General features: G+C 30.6%; 1 protein-coding gene across 10 annotated transcripts in view; it reads left to right on the top strand.

Annotated features, from left to right (window-relative positions):
- LOC142333458 (uncharacterized) overlaps positions 1-19,142 on the top strand; it is a 338,230-nt gene continuing 319,088 nt past the window's right edge. For 7 of the 10 annotated variants that reach the window (XM_075380640.1, XM_075380639.1, XM_075380642.1 and 4 more), the window contains exons 1-5: positions 4-193; positions 5,589-5,645; positions 10,113-10,163; positions 15,617-15,664; positions 17,465-17,503. In XM_075380640.1, the coding sequence (XP_075236755.1) occupies positions 126-193; positions 5,589-5,645; positions 10,113-10,163; positions 15,617-15,664; positions 17,465-17,503 (263 nt within the window). In that variant the 5' untranslated portion in view covers positions 4-125. Of the gene's footprint in view, positions 194-5,588; positions 5,646-10,112; positions 10,164-15,616; positions 15,665-17,464; positions 17,504-19,142 lie in introns of all 10 variants that reach the window. The other 3 variants (XM_075380618.1, XM_075380606.1, XM_075380614.1) reach the window with 2 other exon arrangements.

Raw genomic sequence — 19,142 nt, 5'->3', positions numbered from 1 at the left:
AGCGTATATATTGAGTATATAATACTGGAGTTAGCAGTATCGATCTGTCTTGTATTCTTAATAGATAAGGTTAATAAATTTATACGATTATTCATATTCTACAAAAAGAATTAAGAGTTTTGAACATGCGAATCATAATATACGTTATGAGCTTTTTTATCTTCAGTGTGGAGAATGCTTATAATGAAAATCGGTAAGTACTTTATAGATCTGTGTGTTTGTGTGTGCGTTTAGAATTATTGAACTGAGAATTTTCTTATAAAATAAGAAGTATTTAAAAATTGAAATAATTTAATTCTTAATACCTGGACTGTGTATTTTGGTTAATCAGAAAGGGAAAACAGAATACTCAAGATTTATCAAAAGATTATTTTGGTCTGAATGTAGTTTCAAATAGGATAGTCTTAATAGATTTAATTCTACAGCGGTTTAAAATCACATATGAAAAAAAATTAAAAGAAATAAATTAAAAAAAAAAAAAAAAAAAAAAAAAATGCATTTTATTTAATTTTTGACTATTATTTAAGTTGACAGCAGTAATTAATTTTTTTGTAGTTGTTATTTATTCGGCGCACTCTTTAAAGAAAAAAATAACAAAAAAAATTAGAAGAATTAAAAAAGTATTTTTAATAAAGAAGACATTTGCAAAAAAATATAGTTTTTTTAATAATTGCTTATTTGAAACCTATCTTATTTAATTTAAAGATGTTATTCTATTTGCATGTTTTATTTACTTTTTACTTAAAATTCGGGTAGGCCTGTAAAAGTTTAACATTTGTCCTTCGCATGAATCTGATAAGAAATAATTTTTACATTTTCGGCTGTTGTGAATAACAGACGGAAAATATTTTTTTATGTAAAAAACCTATTCGGTTCTTTTACTTCTATGCGAATCCAAAATTTCTGGAATGATAGTTACGAAAATTTATGTGCATATATATTTGTGTGTTGGCGCTATTTCAATTAATGTTTCATGTACAGTTTAATGTACGATAATTATATTATCATAATCTGTAACTATGAAGCTATATTAGGAGACTTTAAATTGGCGTATGAAAAATGACATACCTGAGCTGGATTTTACTTCAGCTTTTTTTTAAACGAATAAAAAAAAAAATCATCGGAAATGCAAATAGAAAATAAAACAACTGAAAATTGTTTCATACAAAACCATTATTTTACTCTTAAAAAATAAAGTTTTTGTTAACATTTGTTCTTTTTTACTTGGGTGAGGGTTCTCGGTGTACAAAGAATTTTCAAACCTTGTAAAAGGGTTGAAGGTTACTCGTAAAATTACACTTTACAATATTTTGTAACCTTCCTTATTCCATTTTATGAATTAAATTTTTTCTTTTAATTATCATTAATTAACTTTGATTTTTGCTTCCTTGTACGAAGTAAAAGAAGTGTTGTGATCGCGATAAATTTCGGTTTTCCGATTTCAAAGGAAATATCCATTTTGACTAGTTTCGGCGTGAGGTCTGTACGTACGTATATATCTGACATAACTCGAAAAAGATTAGTATTAGGATGTTGATATCTTGGATTTAGGACTGCTGTAACATCTAGTTGTGTACCCCCTTTTCATTGGTATAGGAAGAATGTTAAAAATCAGATGGGTGGATAAAGTGACAAATGAAGAGGTGTTGCGGAAAATCGATGAAGAAAGAAACATTTTGAAAAATATAGCTAAAAGAAGAGACAGACTTATAGGCTACTTATTAAGGCATCCTGGAATAATCGCTTTGATATTGAAGTGACAAGTAGAAGTGAAAAATTATGCGGGCAGGCAACGTTTGCAATATGTAAAACAGATTAGTAGCGATGTAGGGAGTATACCGAAATGAAACGACTGGAAATAGATAAAGAATCTTGGAGAGATGCATCAAACTATTCAAATGACTGAAGACAATAAATAAAAATTATATATATATATTTTTTTTTAATCAATTTTTTACAGTTCAAATACCCGAAGTTTGATGATTTATGGGATTTTACAATTTGAAGGTTATTTATTTACGTTAAAAAATTTAGAAAGCATTATTAGGATAGAAAAAATATTCGTTAGATATATGGTTAGTATAAGGATTTGTAAAATATGTTGACAGTCTTTCAAAGAAGAGTCGTTCATCCACGATTTATATATGATGAATCAGTATTCAGTTTAAGTATTTTATGTTAAAATATATATTTTTAAACAAAAATATATTTCTGTTATTATATTGTCGGTTATACGGAAACAGTAAATGAAATTTAAACGAGTAAGTTTGTCATACAGAAAACATTTTTATTATGTTAATTTTTATAACAACACTTTTTGTGTGTAAGCCATCCTCTGTAGAGCCAAATTTCATGAATAAATCAGTACAACATTGAAACTTTTTAAAAAGATTAGAGCAGTTTTAACTAAAAACTTTTACGCCGTTGAAAAAGTTATTATTAATTATTATTATTTATTATTAATTAACGCTGACGTTAATTTTTAAGTTTATCTTTTGACTCGCCTGTACTCTGTTCTGAATCACCAAGGAATAATATAAAAAACACGTTATACGGAACTCCAGGGCCCTACTCGTACTACCTCTCCTGTTATACGTGGAATTATTGTAAAATCTCTCCTGCATACTATTAATTAACGCTTCATATTTAAATAATGAAGGTATTTTCATTAACTAATCTTAACATAACGTAAAATTTGTTTGATGTTTAAGATACAACGTCACGTAACTAAAGAATTGAAAAGATATTCCAAAATATAAAACTGATATTCAGTATATAATTATTATGTTCAGAACATATTATTATGTTGCAATATACGAACAGCGCATGGATCATATTAATCACAAACAATAACTTGCATGTTCGGTATCAAAATAAGAAGTCATTACAGCTAAATTTATCATCAATTAGCTTATATAGCCGGCGTTGCTCGGGTTGGTAATTTCTTCTAGACCCTTTCAATTCTTTTATAGAGAAATAGCCAGTAACTTTTGTCAACAAACATGAATCAACTTTGTATTCCTTCTTTTTGTATTTTTTTTTGTCTTCAGCCATTTGACTGGTTTGATGCAGCTCTCCAAAATTCCCTATCCAGTGCCTGTCGTTTCATCTCGGTATTCCCCCCATATCCTACATCCCCAACAATTTATTTTACATATTCTAAACGTTGCCTGCTGGTACAATTTTTCCCATGTATCTGTCCCTCCAATATGAAAGCGACTACTCCAGGATCCCTTAATATGTGGCCTATAAGTCTTCCTCTTCTTTTAACTATAGTTTTCCAAATACTTCTTTCCACATTGATTTGCCGCAACACCTCTTTATTTACCACTTTATTCACCAACCTGATTTTTAACATTCTCCTATAGCACCGCTTTTCAATAGCCCCAGCTTAGGCAACCCGAGAACAGTCTGCCAAGCGGCTCTCTTATGACAGGCATCAGATGATAAAATATATCCGGGTCAAGTTGGTCAATCCCCGGTGCCTTCTGCAGTGCCATTCGAGAAGCCACTGGGTCTATATCTTCGGGTTCCACGGTCCGCACGTCAGGGAATGGTTCACCATTCCCGCCCTAACGTCGATCTCCGCTTCACCTTCCACAGCATCTGGAAGCAGAGTATCCAGGAACGCCTGGTAAGTCGCCAGAGATGTTAAAGTGCGGTCCCGACCGCCAAACCCGCACCGAACACTGGACAATACGTGCAATGGCTTCGGCCTGTAACATATCTTTTCGAGCTGCCAGGGATTGCGCTGCAACTCGCGCATGGAGTCTTGCCAAAACTTGAGTTTGGCTTCCTTGATGGCGTGAACGTATTCGTTACGGGCACGCCGGTAGATCCGAAGACGCTCAGCGCACACGTCATTAGCGATAATCTCTGTTAGGGTGCGTCTCTGGTATCTATTCCTCGCGGACCTAACCCTTTGCGCGCAGCACGCTTAGGTCAGAGGACCACCAATTCTTACCGGGCCACCGTCTGCGTTCCGTAGACGTCCTCCCGGAAGAAGGGGTTATGACAGCTCCAGGCACGCAAAGATCAACGGACTGGCTGCTTGTGATGGGTCCGTCCATTGGCCTAGGCCGCCGTAGGACACCACATCACAGCCAGTCTTAATGGCCCGAATTACTCCGCCATCATCACTTTGGATCAAAGAACTTGTGTCAATATTCTCCTCACCACGTTCTTAATCCATTTAATATGCCCAATATCGTTCAGAGAATGAAATTTAATTGTACCCAGTATTTCTGGTCTCACTCCTGTCCAACAATTATTTATTTTTTTCTTGTTCGAAATTGATTTCTTGTTTTCTGGTAAATGCCAGTTATAGTTATACGCTAGTCCAGTTCCTTATTTCTTATTCTGCAGTGACTCTTTATTTTAGTTACTTAGCAAGTCGCATTTTCCCAAGTACTTGAATCTTTCTTCGCTGTATTTCTCGGGTACAAATTCCCCGAAAATTTAACTTTTGGAACTGTTTTTGTTAGAGTATCCTTAATTATCTTTAGTGATTTACTATCTATTCCAACTTCTAATATTTTAAATAGCGATTCACGATTGCTTATCTTAGAAAAGATATATTGGCTTAATTAATAAGGAAACTTTGAAGTGAAGCGGCATTAATAAGTATTAACGAGTAAATAATAAGTACGTATTTATGGTAACATGTATATTTCAATTATTGTAATTAAACAAACATTGTTTATCACCAAATCAAAAACTTGTGGAGAGTTTTTTTTTAGCGCTCTGATTCTGAAGGACTTACATCGATTAAATGTCTAAATCTACTTACCGATGGAGAGCATAAAACCATATTACTTTCTATTTCAGTCATGAAAGAAACGAACCCATATTTATTGTATATTTACGTAAAAAAATATAATTCTGCAATTTTTTACTTTTTTTTTTAATACATACCTAAAGTAACAAGTTATAATGTTTTTTTTTTTAATAATTAAATCAACAGTAGGATTAAAAATATTTAAATAAAGACAAAAATTATTTCTCCTACTATTTTATCAAATTTTTGATCGGTTCAATAAAAGAAGTTTCCTCCGAACTCCCTTTTTTCTTTTCAAATAACCCTTTCAGAGTCTAAGATAGATCAGCTTTGGCTATATTTCCCTTTCTTCAATTTTCGTTATTCCCACAATTCTTTCATCCTTTGAGAGTGTTGTTCCTTCTCTTAATATGTCCACTTATTTCCATTGATTGATTTACAAAAATCAAAAAACTCCATTGTTATACTTTTTTTTTTAATTTTAAATAAAATGAAGTTAACATATCATAAAAATTTGTAAAGCTTTAGAAAGATTTGTTCGGTTTTCTTTGTTAGCTAATTATTATTTAACATACACAGCAATAACGAAAAAAAATTAACATTAATATTACTAGAAAAGCTAAAGTAGAGTTTCTACAATTTTAATAATACTGATTAATCTCATAACATGAAGAGTTACCATTGAAACGTGGAAAATATTTCTCACGATCATGGGATAGTTTCTGATGTATTGTTTATCTTGGCAGCGTTAACTTAAGTTAATAATTAAATATCGATAAAAAAATAATACATTTATTTGTATAAATTTCAGGTTATTTATATCTGAAAAATATAGTCAACATAAAAAATACCCAAATCTTCAAGCGAGGTATTTATATTATATATATAATATATGTTATATATAAAATCCATTATTACCTATATTTTTATAAATTATTGTTTAAATTATAATATCGGCAGTAGACCATGTAATCGAATAATACTTTCTTAATTTCAAGGTATGCCCGCCAAGATTTAAATGAAAAAAATGTTCACAGTATGTTTACAAAACAGCTACACATTAAACAGATTTTAGAATTAGTACGTGTGTTTACTGCCAGTCTGTTTAATTTAATTATGATTTTGAATTACATAGTATAAGTGAATTATACGAGGGATATCTCTAAATTAAAGACCGCTGGTAATTTATCTCCTTAAGGTTGGTCAACGTGTGTCGTTCATGGCTACGCTAAGAATATACACACTGCATTATTATTTGTAAGTTGTCGCGTTGTAGTATCTTTGATTACGTATGAGTTATTACGTTATAAAATGAATAGGAAAATCGATGTTGCCGACGACTGTTAATTGCGTGGAGTCATACGTTTTTTAAACCATCAAAACGTTAAGCCGGTTGAAATTCATAGGCACTTGGTTGCTGTGTTCGTTGATAGTGGTGATAGCCTAGTGGCTAACTAGGCTGGCAGCAGAAGAATACGATGCGTGCGGGTATATTGAAGCTGGTGTATTGCTACGATAATTGTCTTAATTAATGCGGCGTTTATATAGTAGTATATGATAAATAAATAAAAAATTTGTAAAGTTTTCAGAATAATTTTTTTTTACAATGAAATTGTCTTTACTTTAGGGATAACCTCTCGTATAACTAAAATGTTAAAATAATATTACATTTATAAAAGTTTTAATTTATAATTTGATGTTTTAAATAACTTTCAATTTTTTAAAAATGGATAATTGACAAAAAAATTAAGTTGAAAGATTACATTACTTAAGACGCCTTCATGTTCCAAAATCTTGCTTGCAAAACTTGCTTGAAAAACTTGCTTGAAAGAAAATTTTTGCAAGAATAGCCGAAGTGAAAATTACATATCTTCGTTAAAATAATAAAGAAAGCAAAGAAACGCTGTAGCGTCATTTACTGTACAGGTGATCCTGATACCTTTACCAAGAGCTAATGATCTCTGAATTCAAGAATTTTTTCAGTTTAATTCTTAAATTTTCTTAATTACTATTTTTCTTGAATTTTCATTAAAAAAAAGTTGTTTAAGTATTTCTATATCATTATATCATACTAATATATATAAGCATAGCCATACTTAACCTTGAATACTTAGAGTACATCATACTATGTTTCGGGTAGTGCATGATTATTATGTAAAATTTCATTAGTAAAAAATTAAAATTACGGAAATAAAAAAAAAATCATTTTTTACAATTTTACATTTATATAAAAAAAATATGTTTATATAATGTCAGGATTAGCTAATTATCCGTTTTCTTATTTCTTTTTTAAGTAATTCTTTTAGTATTACTTGATGTCAAACCATACCAAATTAACCTGAAACGTGAGGTAGTTTTGTCAGTATCTTAAAAGTTTTCATTTTTTACTTAATGTAAAATGAGTTACTTCGAAGTTTGACCGGCCACCGTTTTCTAACTAATCAATTTATTTATTTCTGGTTAGCATCAGTCGTTTTCTTTATGTAGCCTTTAATAAATTTCCTACATTCACTATCTTTACATTTCAAAGTGTCTGATCTTTCATCTCATCTAACTCCTTAAAAACCACTGTAACATCAGAAAAAATGATAGTTATTAAGGCAACTATGAAAAATAAATTCGTTATCTTCAACATTAAAACTACTGAAATATAAAGCATCCATGAATGCATATGACCTATCAGATTATATAACAAGTTTGTTCACCCTCTATTCGATTTGCTTCCAGAATACGGAAGAAATATTCGGTAATTATTTAGAAAATAAAATTGCATTAATAAATTATTTCTGTTAACGATTTTTACGTATGAGAATTTCTATATTCCCAGATAATATTTGATTATCCGTTTTTACATTTATTAAATAAAAATTACAAATCTTTTAAACGACATATATTCTTTGTGTAAATTATGAGTTTCCACAGATCCAGTCAAGTATACAATTTGAACTAAATATATTTAGCTTTGATTCATATTCCCTCTGGTATCAGTGTGTTTGTGTTGTTTTATGATTAGTGTACGCAACATATCATAAATTTGTAGGCATTTCATTTTAGTTATTGTTAGATACAGAGAGAGCAACATAAAACCGAACCCATAACGTAACCGCTGCAGAATCGGTAGGTTATGTTAGAATAAATTTTTATGAATGATACGAATAAATTAAATAAGAAAAACATAAAACGTAATTTAAATTTGCATTTATTTACCTTATTGTTACAAAAGATGTTCAAAATGACCACACTGGGCATCGATGAACTTTTGTGCTCGACTGATCATATCGATAGTAGTGTGACCCAAAACGTTGTCAATCGCGTTGACTTCTCGTTGAATGTTCACCTTCAGTTCATCAGTATTGTGGAAATTAGATTCGTAAACTCAATTCTTTAAGTAGCCCGAAAGTAAAAAATATAAAGTAGACAACTCTGTCTACTTGCATTGTTTATATTCCCCACCAGCAATGTTTTCGAGCAGCCAGTTGCAATAATCAAGTCGTTTCGCTTTGTCTGTCTCCTTCGGTTGTTGCACTGTTGTAAAAGCGGTACTGTTTCAATTGTAATTCGTAAAGAATTTTTCGACAAAATGTGTTTTTAACACCAGATTATTGGGATAACTTGCGTAGCGATTTTTTTGGATTGGCTGTAATTCTTCTTTCATTATCGGCAATGGCCTGTGAAGTCCTAACGGCAGGTTGCCTATTTCGTTTTTCATTGGAAACCGAACAAGTTGTACGCCATTTTTTAACTAAATCGAGTTTGCTACTCTTCGCTGGGATTCGTAAATTTTTCTACAAATATTTGTGATTCTTCAAACGATCCAGAACGATTATTGGCCTCAAATATAGCTATCCTATCCTGGATTGACTAAGGCATTTTACACAAACACAACTTTTTTCTTTCTTTCTTTTTCCTGTTTAGCCTCCGGTAACTACCGTTTAGATAATACTTCAGAGGATGAATGAGGATGATATGTAATAGTGTGAATGAAGTGTAGTCTTGTACATTCTCAGTTCGACCGTATCTGAGATTTGTGGTTAATTGAAACCCAACCACCAAAGAACACCGGTATCCACGATCTAGTATTCAAGTCCGTGTAAAAATAGCTGGCTTTACTAGGACTTGAACTCTGGAACTCTCGAGTTCCAAATCTGCTGATTTGGGAAGACGCGTTTACCACTAGACCAACCCGGTGGGTCTACACAAACACAACTGCACTCACAATACCGCACTGCAACAAAACGTATACTGCACTGACACGTAACCATCTAGCAAACGGCAGCAACAATCAGTAGTAACACAGTAGTAACATTAGTCGCCCTAGTTGTGGGTGAGTCTTTCATAACTAGTGCTTGGTAGCGGTTTCATTATGGGTTCGGTTTTATGATGCTCATTCTATATATTATTTTGAAAAATAATGAAAATGTGAAAATTAGCGATGAAATTTTAAACAATAGAGGAAAATTTAGCAAAATCTTATAATATAATGATAAAAAAATTATTGTAATGCAATTAAGAAATTCTGTAGATTTTGCATAACGAAAATAAAAGCAAATTGTAAAAGCAAATAATGAAGATTTCAATGAATTTACTGTTATCAGCGTACAAATATTACATTCCAACAGTAATACCACATTACAGCGTAGAGAGATTTGTTTCCTTTTGACAGAAAATCTATGATCTCAGCGGGAATAGATGTAAAACAAATTGTATTATTCTGCTCCGGGACGATCTATTGATATCCAAATTGCAGACAGTGTTGTTAAAATATTTCTGTTGCCAGTCGTACATTTCCAGTAGTACTTGTAATGCTTTCCAATGACTGACACTTTCGAGGTCCTCTTATAGGGAAACCTATAAATTTCTTCAGTTTAAACTGTTATAAACAAATGTTCTACTTGATTATTAACGGACTCTGACCTCGAGCTCACTGAAAGTAGTTAGTGCATCTTACGCCAGAATAGAGTATCAATATTGTTTATGGTAATATAATTTTATATTAGCGGGCGCATTATTTTATATTATGTTTTTATCACTTTTTTTATTTTAGTAGTCTTACTTCAATTTCAAAGTACGAAGAATCTCAATATATTACAGAATAAGGTAATAAAATATACTTATTATGTAGTGATAGCAACATAATTGATGTTTTATTTTAATAATAAAAATTATTTATTTTTTCTGAAAGAGATGGAGGGATGTTTAAAAATAGCAAAAATGTATTTATTTTTGTGCTTATTTTGTAATAATGATTTAATCAACCATTTATATATTTAACATCACTTTTTTTTAGATAACTGTCGATCAGTATTAATTAATTAATTTTTTTTTTCTATCACAGATGTAAATCACTTGAGAATGATGAATTTGCAAAGAAAGAATTCAAACAGAGGTAGTTAATTTTATTTATTTTTTAAACACATATGCACAAATAAGTTTTTTAAATCGATTATTTATTTAACAATATTTTAACGGTATAGATTTAAAACATGAAATCCATCGTTGTCTAGAAAGGGTGATATCATATTTTATCATGACTAACATTCAGCTCAAAATCAATTACATAAATGAGAGCACCTGTTCTTAAATCTCAATCTCCAACCTTCATTTCTTTATCCATCACTTTTTTGCAAACTAAAAATAAATATTGCTTATTTTCAGACTATTTAAATATGATAAAGCTGCCGTAAATTTGTCCTCATCTTTATAATATTTTCAAGTAAATTTAATAAATTTCTCCTTCGAAAATTTTTCTTATTAAAATATTAATCTATTCCGAACTAAAATTTGAAAAAGGTGTATATAGATAACAGATATTAGATGTATCAAGGATCTTTAATAGATTTACCTTACCGCTGAACAGGTTAATGTATTCTGAGTGATTCTCCAACATACAACTCGATTTAGAAAAATAACACTAGTTTAAAAATATCGATTTGAATTGGTCCAATGCTCTGCGTAATTAAAAATCCATACCTGACCTAAATTATGTTAGGTATGACAGTAGCCTCAAGCAGGCGATTTTACAAACCCAGATTAGAGTAAACCTTATCCCATTTCACTTAATATTTCACTGATTACTGGTTTTGTTTTACTGATAAATAAAAAATATTTTACTAAAGCGGGTTGGTATATTAAACTGTACTCGCAGATATGGATATTTCTTGCAAAAAACAATCTTTTTATGTTATTATAAAATGTTTTTAAACGTTTAGATCAGTTCTTATGGAACAATCTTTTTTAATATTCATTTCGTAATTTTCATAATTTTTTTTTTTATTGATTCCATAGAAAACTTGTATCACCAACCTTCATGCTCGTGGATGTAGTTGGTTGATTGTTTACCTTTCACTAGTTTTTGAGCTATCATTGATTTAAGCTTTTTTTACTTATATGTATATATATATATATATATATATATATATATATAAAAGTTTAAGCATGATTTTAAACAGTCTCGTTGGAAATCACCCCAGATTATTTTTACTGTTTTGGTTTCACTTCCCTCAATTTTTATGAAAAGTTTGGCCTGATCGTATAAACTAGCGATGAAGTTTGTCATTTTACGCTCACGCTTAAGTTGAATAATTTAACCTGTAATTTTTTATGCGCTATCGAATCGAAAGCGATTTTAAAAACAACAAAGAGGCCAATTAATTGTTTTTTAACCCTTTCATACGCGCACTTCTATCGACATTGCATCTTCGATTTCTTCTGAAATCCGCCTGCAACTTCGGTATTATGTTATATTGCATGTCTGGCATAAATTGTTTATTAGACGAATAGTTGTAAAAAATTTTTTATATGATTTATCGAAGACAAACCTGACAATTATTCAGATTTATTTTACGGTATTTATTATTTAAAAGAATCATTTTTATTTTTACCCATTAATAGATAATTTTCATAAAAAAGATTATTATTTAGTAAATAAATGAATAAAATAACGTAGTGGAAAGTGCCTTAAAAAATTCAATTCTTCCGACAATGAGGCACAACAGATGTACGTTCCATCTGAATGAAGAGCTGATGAGAAACCACAATTGAGAAAAATAATTAAAATGCGTTTTCTTTATTGAAAAAAATTATTTATAAACTTAATAAGTAAAACTTAATTTAAAATAAAAGCATTCTTACGAAACTTTATATAAAGGATAGAAATGTAATGAGTCACGCAATAAAAAAGCATTACAACTTTTACAAACTACCATCTAATCTCAATATTAGGATTTTTATTTACATTTGACCACTTACTGCAATGTAACAATGATTTTTTCTGATTGTTATATATATTTTTAAAAGCATACTACTAAGTTTTTAATGATTTTACTGAAATAGCTGCTATTTTTCAAATACGATAGTTAAAAAACTAATAGTGTCCTACAGGTACCCTCTCTTGCACCTGAAATTAAGCAGATTAATAAAGTTGCCCTTCTTAAAATGATGGGCTCTGAAAATATAATAATGGGAGGAATCCTGAAAGGAGGTAGACGAAACCCTTTTACTAAAGGTAACAGTCCGTTTAACAACAGTCTTTTGTAATACTGCCCATCGACACACCTAAACAGATGTTTTTCCGTGTGAAGAGATACCGTACCCAGGTTGGGAATGCATGAGAACAAAAGGGCTCAGGCGGTCATTTCGTGCTTCGAGGTGGGTTCGATTCAGCAAGTAAAGAGGAGAGGAATATAAATACTTCGGGGAAGATCAGTTGAAATCGGTCCAAGCAGATGTTATGATGTCAGTCTGCGAGAAAAAGTTCTACGAAATCAGTCTAAGCGAGAGTTTATAATGTCCGTCTGCGAGATGTGAGTCGCGAGGAGAGTCTGCGAGAGAGTGCTACGATAGAGGAGTTATTATTTGGGTTCGACGCGATTAAGGTGACGTCAAAAGAAATTCCAATACACGAAAACTACAAATGGTTCGATGAGATACTGTAAGACTATAAGCGAAAGAGGTAATGTATTAAATTTCATTCATAAATTATTAAGGGTGTTTTATTGGTGAGCAGCAAAGGTATTTGTAGTGAAAAAACTTTATACTTGTCTTATCTATTGTTGTTAATACAACACTAATGGGTAAAAGTGTTAAGACTTGCGGTCATGCTAATGTCTTTTGTCAATGAAACTGAATTCTGCTTTTCATTATTTATGTACCTGTAAATGAATCCTGACTATTACATTAAATTATTTTTTGTATGTAATCACAGTTTATTATTATTACTATTGTTATTGTTGTTATTGTGATTACTACAATTATCATTTGTAATTATGATATTTATTATTATTATTATTGTTTACTGGTTCCATTATTGTCATTATTATTGCGTGTTATTTATTATTGTCACTTAATATTACTACTATTGTCGATATTATTATTATTATTATTGATTTTTCTTGGTTTACTTATTTTTTTAAACCAATAAATTGTAATTATTTAAACATTTTCAATTGTCAATCTCTCAGTATCCTGATCGAGCCGCGAATACGCGACAACATATGAAAAGTGTTAACTTAATTATTCATGTGTTTACGTATACATAAATCAGTTTTTTATTCAGCCACCTCTATTAAACCGAGCAACAAACATGTTTTTATATAACTCAGCACCGTATATAAAATTAAGATAAAATGCCTCATTATTCTAATATTGCAATTTGTAAAAAAAAAAAATGAAGGGACCGTTTAAAATATCTTCCCACCGATTTCTTTAAAACATAATTAAAAGATTTTCTTTTACAGGAACAGTATTACTCTTTCCATTAATTTCTAAGTACGATTAATTAAACATTTTTAAAAGGACACTAAATTTTCTCATCTCAGTACAACGTATACATAAATGTGTTCAAATAATTTTAATTTTAATTTTGTAATTATTTTGTATAATTAGTGTCCCACCTATTTAATTTAAAATTATTTGATTTGTTTATCTTTAAAAAAAATTAACGTTGACTGTAAGTACTTACATTTTTATTTTGAAATTAATTTGCATTTTATGACACGGTTCTGATCAAGATTTTATAAAGTTATCCTCTGAGCGACCCAGACAGATGTTGATTCAGTTCCTTTTGTATTTATGGAGTAACACATGAAATCTGTTATTATGAAACTGTCAGAATAAAAGATTTATTTATTTTATTTAGGAACGTAATGTTAAATACTTTTAGTTCTTCTTATCCCCGTTCTGTATGTTTCGCTCACCAAAAATTAAACATTTAAATACTGAAATGTTCAAGGACTGTTATTTTTCCAAACCCAGCTGTTTTCAGGGGTAAGCAAGAAACTTAACGGTGCCTAAAAAGAAATACTTCATTACTTTCTACCTTGGGGATTGATGATAAGTGTTTCACACGGATTCAAATCATTTAATGTGTAATTTTAGCTTATTCCTAAGGAGATCACAAAACAAAATTTATTAGAGTAAAAAATTAGAGAGATTGAGGTCACCTCTTGAGAAAAACTTTCTTTGCCAAAAAAAAAGATATGTTTATTGTTTAATTCAGCAAGTTTACTTTTGTTTTATTCCCTTTCTCCCCCGGGGCTGGACCCACAGTTAAGTATAACACAGCCCAGTGAAGTGTCCAAAACTCTGATGAGCCTCCCCATCTATCGGCTTTACGTCCGGCTGGACAGGTCGACACGCCGGTAGGATCTTGTCTTTTTCTTTTGTCTTTACCTCTAACTTCTGGAGCGGAGTTACCAGGCCCGACTACGTCGTCCTTGTTTCCCCACTCCCGGAGCTGAGTGTGAGTAGGAGGTCTGGCCGCCTCTCTGTTACACCAGACCAGAGTTCATAATGAAACAAAGTCAAGGGGTATGAACTGAAGTTGAGTTCTCTAAGGGAACTAGGAATAAATTTTGTTGTTGCGTACAAAATCTTTGGTGGTATTATTAATTTGCCTTGAAATTTATGACTTTTACTCACGAATTGGCTCTATAAAATGTAGAACTAGGTGTAGGATTCGTGCTCCCGCGAACTCGGTTAGCTATTCAGAGGGCAGCGATGTAGGGCATTCAAGATGTATTGATGTGGCCTGCAGCGAAGTCAAAACCTGAGTTTATAAAACGCTGATATAACTGTCTACCGAGGCATTTAAATCGGTGGCATCCCAACAAGGCCTGGTTTATTACTATGAGGTGTAAAAAGTTAGGGTCAAAAGACGACTCTCCTTAAATTCTATCAGGACTATGAACGGGGGGGGTGTGGCGACGGGAAACGTCACAAGGCGAGTGCCTTCCCCTATGGCATTGGGATGTTTCCCCACTCCAGAATCCGGGACTCAGTCTTTATGCCTTCGCCTCTAAAGGAGACACCCCAGGGGGAACGTCCCCACATGCACTGTGGTCTTCTAGTGCTCCGGGGGCTCTGGAGTACCCGTGTCTAATAGCCACTTCCACCCGTGAAGCACTGGCGAACAGCAGCCCCACAGAAGGCTCTCCGTCGCCCCCTCGCTTTCATCTCTTTTTCCTGTATCGTATTTGTTATGAATCCTGTTATGTAGCTTAAGTTTATTTGTACGATATCAAAATGTTATTTTCAAATAAAGCTTTTTAGTTTAATTTTTTATTGATGATTGATGGCTTTATTTTCATTACTGTTTAAAATTAATCACAACTGAAGTTTTCGAACGTAATATTTTAATAAATATGAATCTCCCCAGCAGTTACCCTACAAGGTATGTGAGCACATTAATTAAGCTACTTATCCTTGAATGATGTCTACTTCATGCTCTATTACTTCCTTAGTGAATGTCAAAGTGTACTCAAAACCATATTACATGTAAACTATTGATAATTAGGTTATTGGATTAAAATTATATTAATAATGATTGTCAATTAATTACAGTTACATAAAGTACATGTATGATGACGTTCAGGTATCTTGTCTATCAGGGTGAGTATATATACTTAAATTAGTATTTACACTGTTTTAAAGTAATTATTGTTTACCTTTTATTATTTAATTGTTATTCTAAAAAATAGTTAAATAGGAATTTTATTCATTTGTCTTTTCATAAAATGTTAAATGGCCAAGGTAGCCATTTTTTGATCAAGTAAGATTCAAATCTCAATAAGAACTTTCATGCTTTGATGCTAGAACATGTTTAAGATATATATATATATATATATATTATGTCTTATCATATTCATATATCATATAGTCATATGATATATGACTATATCACTTGAATCAACAGTACAAATAGGAATAATATATTAGTTTGCATAAAAGTAGTCCCATTTGAGATTTATGCAAGACTAGAAAATCAAATCGAAGATGAACAATCATGTCTTTCCGTCCAGAAAATATTATTAATATAGAGAGTCATTAATGACAACAGAATGAAGTAGAAGAGCTTATTCAGAAATATCAACAAATCTTTAGTTATAGAAATTTCTGAAAATTTTAAATTATGGTAGATTAGAAAAAATAAATCAGTTCTGTCTCTTTTGCAGCCTCAACATAAAAATAGATCTATTACTGTTCTTACTAAAACAGATAATTTCTGCAGCAGAAAAGCATAGAGGTCATTAAGTCTGTATAATAACTTGCAATGAAAAATAATAGTTACATTTCCATCCATCATAGATGTGGATGAATTACATTTTCATTCTGAAAAATAATGGTAATCATTCGTAATTTATGGAGAATATGATACCTTGCCTTCCGTACTATAATCTGTCACTCCTCAATAATATGCCATGATTTTAAAATATACACTAAATATTTCCAAGAACAGAATCACCCCATTCACAGTTTTCATCCTTTCATGCCAATGTTTGCATTTACATGCTGAAACAACATTAAAACACTACAAAAGCGCGAGAAGGTATGCCACCTGCCCTCCATAATATCCAGATTTAATACCATATAATTATAATCTCTTTGACCAAATTAAGAAATTGTTGAACAAGCAACTCATTGATGCTATGTGAGGGCAAGTCAACATTCACCAGAAAGATCTCCTCTTCTGGAATCATTAAGCTTCATGGTACTGAATCATGTACATCGCAGTCTTAGGAGTTTGCACTGATAAAGTAGTAGTTCACTTCTTTTTACTCAAATTGTAGTCATGTAATTCTTCGTTTAAGTTACAAATCTCACCCTATTATTAATATCGATATAATTTACTATAGTTTCCTCATGAGCATATCAGTCCTGAGTCAGGTTCTGTACTGCTACCAGATACAATAAAAGGTTTTGGGTGACATACTGCTGACATGTTTTTACTATGAATGCTATTGATATTATGCAATCGCATGAATTACACGTTTATTATATTAAACAAAACCGCTTAAATTTTAAATGCAGATTCATTTTATCTTCTGGTAAGTGAGAGGATACAAAAATAATTCTATAGTATTTGGGATATAGTTTTTGCAAAATTCTCTAAGATCATACTTAATTTTAATGAAAACAGTTAAAATTTTTTATACAATTAAAATAATTTTAACAGGTAACAGAAAAAAAATCATGGAAACTTTAAAAAATAAAGAAGGAATGTTGAAATAAAAATTCTTAAAAATTCTTTTTATAAATTATTATTATTAGGAAAAAAGAAGAATAATAACAATGAACTCTGAGCCTAAATATTAATTTAATTTTAATGAGATTTCTGCATTTTATTGTTGTTTTTATTTTTAAATTTCTTTTATTAACATATTAAAATGTCCATTTGTTTACAATTTGCAGACTTTTTAGAGAAAATAAACTTGATAAATTAAAAGAACAGTAAGTAGTCTTTATAAAACAATTTTATTTAAAATTGGCTAGTTTATAATATGATATTTATTTCTCCTTTAATAGAATTTCCTTTTAATAGGAGGAAACTGGTTCTTTGCATTTCTCTTCTCCCCCTTCTCTTTCATCTCATAAATACAGTTAAGTTCAATTTCAAGCTGTTATTGTTTACTGTTTCCTTTTATATTTTTCTTTTAAAAATTTCTACTTGAATACAGATAAATCCAAAAAACACTCAATACATAATTTTCATCAAATTTTATGGCTTATTAGTTTATGTTTTTTTCTATTTTAGTTGTATTTTTATATATATATATATTCATTTATAAATGAATTTTTATGTTATATATTGCAACTTATTTTCGTTGTATTAGTTAAAAAAAGGAAAACCAACAAAATACATTCATAATATTGCAATATTATTAAGGTATAAGGTAAGAGACAATTCAAATGAATGTACTTGTACAATTATTGCCTTCCATTTTAAAGTGCTTAATCAATGAATTGTGCAGAGTTGCCGGTTGGATAAATAATGAAGTGAACATAATATTATAATTTAGACTAATTTATTTAAATTAGTTTATAATGTTTTATTAATTTATTTTTTTTATTTTAATATTTTAAAGTCTGCGCACCATATAAATTCATACTAGTAAAGATTTGATACATTGTTCAAAATGTTTGATAGGTTATCTTTTAAAATCCTAAAAAGACAAGACATGTGAATCGTTTGGTAAACCGTTCTAGACTGAAGAAACAAAGAACAACACGATAAAAAATAATAAGAAATTATATGAACAAAGGACTCTTTACAAGATAAAAAAGAAATCATTACTGATTATCATTACTTACATTTAATATCTGAACGTAGTGCCCGCCTAAAATTCAGACTTTTTTTTATGAATAATATCACTCGAATAGATAATCTTGAATAGAATAAGCACTTTAAACACGTAAATTATTTAACAAATAGAAACTTGTATTGAATAAGTTCTTTGATTAAATATATCTTGAATTAATTAAGTGCATAGAATAATCTGATACCTTGAAGAAGCAAATCACTTGAACCAGTAATTTATGTTTATTACTTGAAGAGAGCTTGAATTTTGAAGGCGACCCCCTACAGGCCTGATAAAACTCCGAATGCATCGAGAGAGAATAATCTACTTTGTATAATCTGTCTCCACATTGAGTTCTGAAGTATAATATTTTAACTGTGATAATCGTACACAGGTACGAATTAATCTAAATAAAGATGAAAAATATTCAGTAATATTTCTGAGTAGCGTAGAAGCAAACGAGAATTGAATCCCTTTACGTTCCTCAATTAATCACTGAGGCGAAGAAGTAAAATTATTAGAGAAAAAGTTATTGGCCCGGTGTATTAACTCTTGTAAAAACCAAAAAGGTCGGTGCCACCATAAGTTAAAATTTTGAAGCTTTTCAGGAAACAACCTGGAGACAGGATATCAGCAGGATTATCAGGTGAATTGATGCGATGCCATTTGGGATTAACAGTTGAATTGTTGGATTTTTAAAATTCTATTAGCATCGAATATATTAAACCTTCATGTGAAGGTTCAATGTGAATTCAATAAATTGCAATTATGAAGTCAGAATACAAGTGAAT

This window comes from Lycorma delicatula, chromosome 12 (assembly GCF_047948215.1).
Source record: "Lycorma delicatula isolate Av1 chromosome 12, ASM4794821v1, whole genome shotgun sequence".
In the NCBI taxonomy this organism is placed as follows: Eukaryota; Metazoa; Arthropoda; class Insecta; order Hemiptera; family Fulgoridae; genus Lycorma; species Lycorma delicatula.
The sequence above is the reverse complement of the archived record's forward strand: the minus strand, read 5'-3'. Positions and strand labels throughout refer to the sequence as shown.